We start from the raw sequence: 2,965 nt of genomic DNA, 5'->3' as shown, positions 1-2,965 counted from the left end.
TATTATATGAATACTTTAATGCAAAATGCTTAACACTTAAAATTAGCAAAGCTTCATTTAAATTAAAATTCCATTTAATGAAAGATGGTTAACCCCAAGAATTGTACAGTAGTTGATTTCTGCTATATAATGCCAGTCCTAATGCAAAACAGTTAAGAACAGCACTGTTAGATGTCACTTCCTCCATCGTTCTTCTAAACCCTAATAGGTGGGGGAGAGGATACTTAGACAGACACAAAACAAAATACAACCCAAATAAACTGTGCAGTTATTCCTAATAGTTTTAACTCATTTTGACTAAGCTGTTTAACCAAACAGCAGAAGAAAAACTGTAGGTATTGTTCCAGAGCTGATAAGGGGTTTCATTTTTACAGCTTGGGAGTTCTGCACTAGGTGAGAAGTCACAGTTTACGGATGCATGTTCTGTAAATAGTTACTATATATACACGTTTAGTGTCTGTAAACACTAGAAATATACATTAGACAGAGTACCTTCACCAGGTACAGTTTAAAAAAGAAGATGAGGTAACATGAATCTCAAAGTCCACAGGAATCCTGCCTGAAGAGTTTGAACAGCTGCCAGTATTCACTTCCAATGCACAGGGGTTAAGGCATCTGGGTCCCTCAGGATTTGCCAAAACTGGATTCACTGGCTTTCAGCATAGCAACTGCATCTTTCACTGCATGGTAGATAACATTCTTCACCTAAAGGAATGGGAGAAAATATGGTCGGTTTACTGTTAAATCAATAATGGGCCATGAAACCAGAGTCACAGAATGCAAGGAATCAGTATTATTTTTACCTGTAATTTATCTTCGTGATTGGTATGAGTCTGTGACAGATAACGAAATTCCTGAGTAAGCCAGAAGCAGTGTTTAACATGCTCTGGAGAAACAAAATCTTCAGCCACTTTGATACAGCTATATAAGTTATGAACCTGGAAAACACCAAGCCACATCAGTAACATACACGAAAGTTCACAGTATAATGAGAGTAAAGAACAAAGTGATGGTTCTTGCCTGATGTGGAGCTCCTGCTGGGATAAATACCACATCTCCAAGAAACTGTACAATAGCCCAGCCTTGAACTCCATACTCTTGTTGAAGACGTTTTCTTAGTGATCGGTCTAAATACCAGCTCTGATCATGAATGGGATCATGGTCTGCTGGGTTTTCTTGACCTTGCTCTTCTGATACCTACAATACATTCAAAATTTTATAAAACTGAGTAACACGTTAAGGTCCAGTGAGGGCATTTCCCCACCTCGAACAGTGTGGGCAGTCAGTAACAGTCAGGTTTTCTTTAATATAAGTGCCCTGTTGGCAGAAAGAGACAAGCAGTACTTAACCGAATGCACTCAAGGAAAGACTGAAAGAAAATATGGCTTTCCTATAAACTGTAACTGGAAGTCTATGTTTTGTTGTAAATACTGTAGTTGGACTACAGTATTTGGGTTTGGACTTTTAAATATAAGTTGGCTCGAGCTCCTTAGAAATAGATTTGCTGTTTTACAATTAATAAAAACTGCATTCACTTAACAATCTTAGTTACAAAATAGAGAGAGCTATGATTAACTTCGTTTATTCTAGACCCAATATCAAGCAGCACAGACTCAGAGTGACACTATCAAAGAAACAACATGGTGACTAGCAGGTTTTCTAGAAGAGTCTAATGATCCTTAGCCAGAAACACTTTGATTCAAACAAATGCTGGTTAAGGACCTACTTGGTGACAGGCAACAGCCAGGAGTGTTCGTGTGTGTCCACTGCTTATCAACGACTGAAAACTCAACCACAGACACTTGAGCTGAAACCAGCAGCCTCACTGGCAAACAGGTTAAAAATTGAATACACCCATCATTCCCGTTACCTGGAATTTCCACATATAACTCTTGCTGAATAACCTGCCCACTATGGGAGAAACTTGGACTCTTCAAAACCCCTGCATCTCTTTCCAATGTGCTAAAGGCCATAAGTATGGTCCAAGGCCTTCCTGACCTACTACTGAGCGGAGGTGGGTGGACAAAACCAATGCGGTCTTTCATAACTCACTCACAACATGGTAACCAGGGGCCAAGGAATGATATAAGAACTTGTGAAGTGCTCAGATTTTCAAGGCAATAATAACAAATACATGCTATGACATGATCAGAGAAACTAACTTATAGAGCATAAAAATCTCCAAATGCACTATAACACACAGATATAAGAAAAAAAGACCTTTTCAGAGGTCTGAGCCTAACCATTTAGAAATCCTTGTTCTTGAGCAAGCAGCTTCAGCCTATTAAATATGACATGCACAAGTTTAACTTTTGAGACTGTGATAATTCTCCAGTAACCCAGTCAGTTCTTAACATGTAGTTAATTATGACATTGCTATTCTCCGTGGCTCTCTTCACATGCCACAGGGTAAGGAGCGTACCTTTTTAAGGAACTCTCGTATCTTCTCCGTGTCCTTAGCAGCATATATGTGCCAGAGGGCCCCTGGCTTCTCTTTTCCTTCAATAAATCGCTTTATTGTGAGTTCATCAGAATCTCCATCTTGGATGGTTTTAAGGACTTCTAGAGCAAGAGAAAGCAAATATCAGACCATGGTCTCCAGCTTAGAGAGCCAGCTGCCCACTTTTATGCTCAGCACCCTACCTTCTTCTTGATCACACTGGCCTTTGGGAATTCCCACATAGACCATGACATTAGCTGCATCAGATACATCCAAGTGAAGATTTGTTGTTCCATATTTCCGATCTTCTGGAGTGATTAACCCTGCAAACAAACAATGCCATAGATTTACTGAAGATAACAAAGGCTGCTGCAGTCTTGCCCACACCCTGGGAGACACCTACTTACAAAATTTAAAAGCTGCCTCTCAAATCATGTAAAAAGTAGAGGAATAATATTTGATATTATTTTATCCTTTCATCTCTTGTTAAATATTTAACTATAAAAATAAAAAAAACTCCCCTAA

The 2,965-nt window shown here is 39.0% G+C and overlaps 1 protein-coding gene across 4 annotated transcripts in view; it reads right to left on the bottom strand.

Annotated features, from left to right (window-relative positions):
• Nucleotides 1-2,965, bottom strand: part of KDM3A (lysine demethylase 3A) — a 54,315-nt gene continuing 51,350 nt past the window's right edge. For 3 of the 4 annotated variants that reach the window (XM_006917714.3, XM_015593859.2, XM_015593858.2), the window contains exons 22-26: nucleotides 2,644-2,763; nucleotides 2,423-2,562; nucleotides 1,021-1,197; nucleotides 804-938; nucleotides 1-705 (exon numbers count right to left, since the gene is read on the bottom strand). In XM_006917714.3, coding sequence (XP_006917776.1) covers nucleotides 625-705; nucleotides 804-938; nucleotides 1,021-1,197; nucleotides 2,423-2,562; nucleotides 2,644-2,763 — 653 coding nt within the window. In that variant the 3' untranslated portion in view covers nucleotides 1-624. The remainder of the gene's footprint in view (nucleotides 706-803; nucleotides 939-1,020; nucleotides 1,198-2,422; nucleotides 2,563-2,643; nucleotides 2,764-2,965) is intronic. The other variant, XM_015593860.2, reaches the window with a different exon arrangement.

This window comes from Pteropus alecto, unplaced genomic scaffold (genome assembly GCF_000325575.1).
Source record: "Pteropus alecto unplaced genomic scaffold, ASM32557v1 scaffold117, whole genome shotgun sequence".
Taxonomy (NCBI): domain Eukaryota; kingdom Metazoa; phylum Chordata; class Mammalia; order Chiroptera; family Pteropodidae; genus Pteropus; species Pteropus alecto.
The sequence above is the reverse complement of the archived record's forward strand: the minus strand, read 5'-3'. Positions and strand labels throughout refer to the sequence as shown.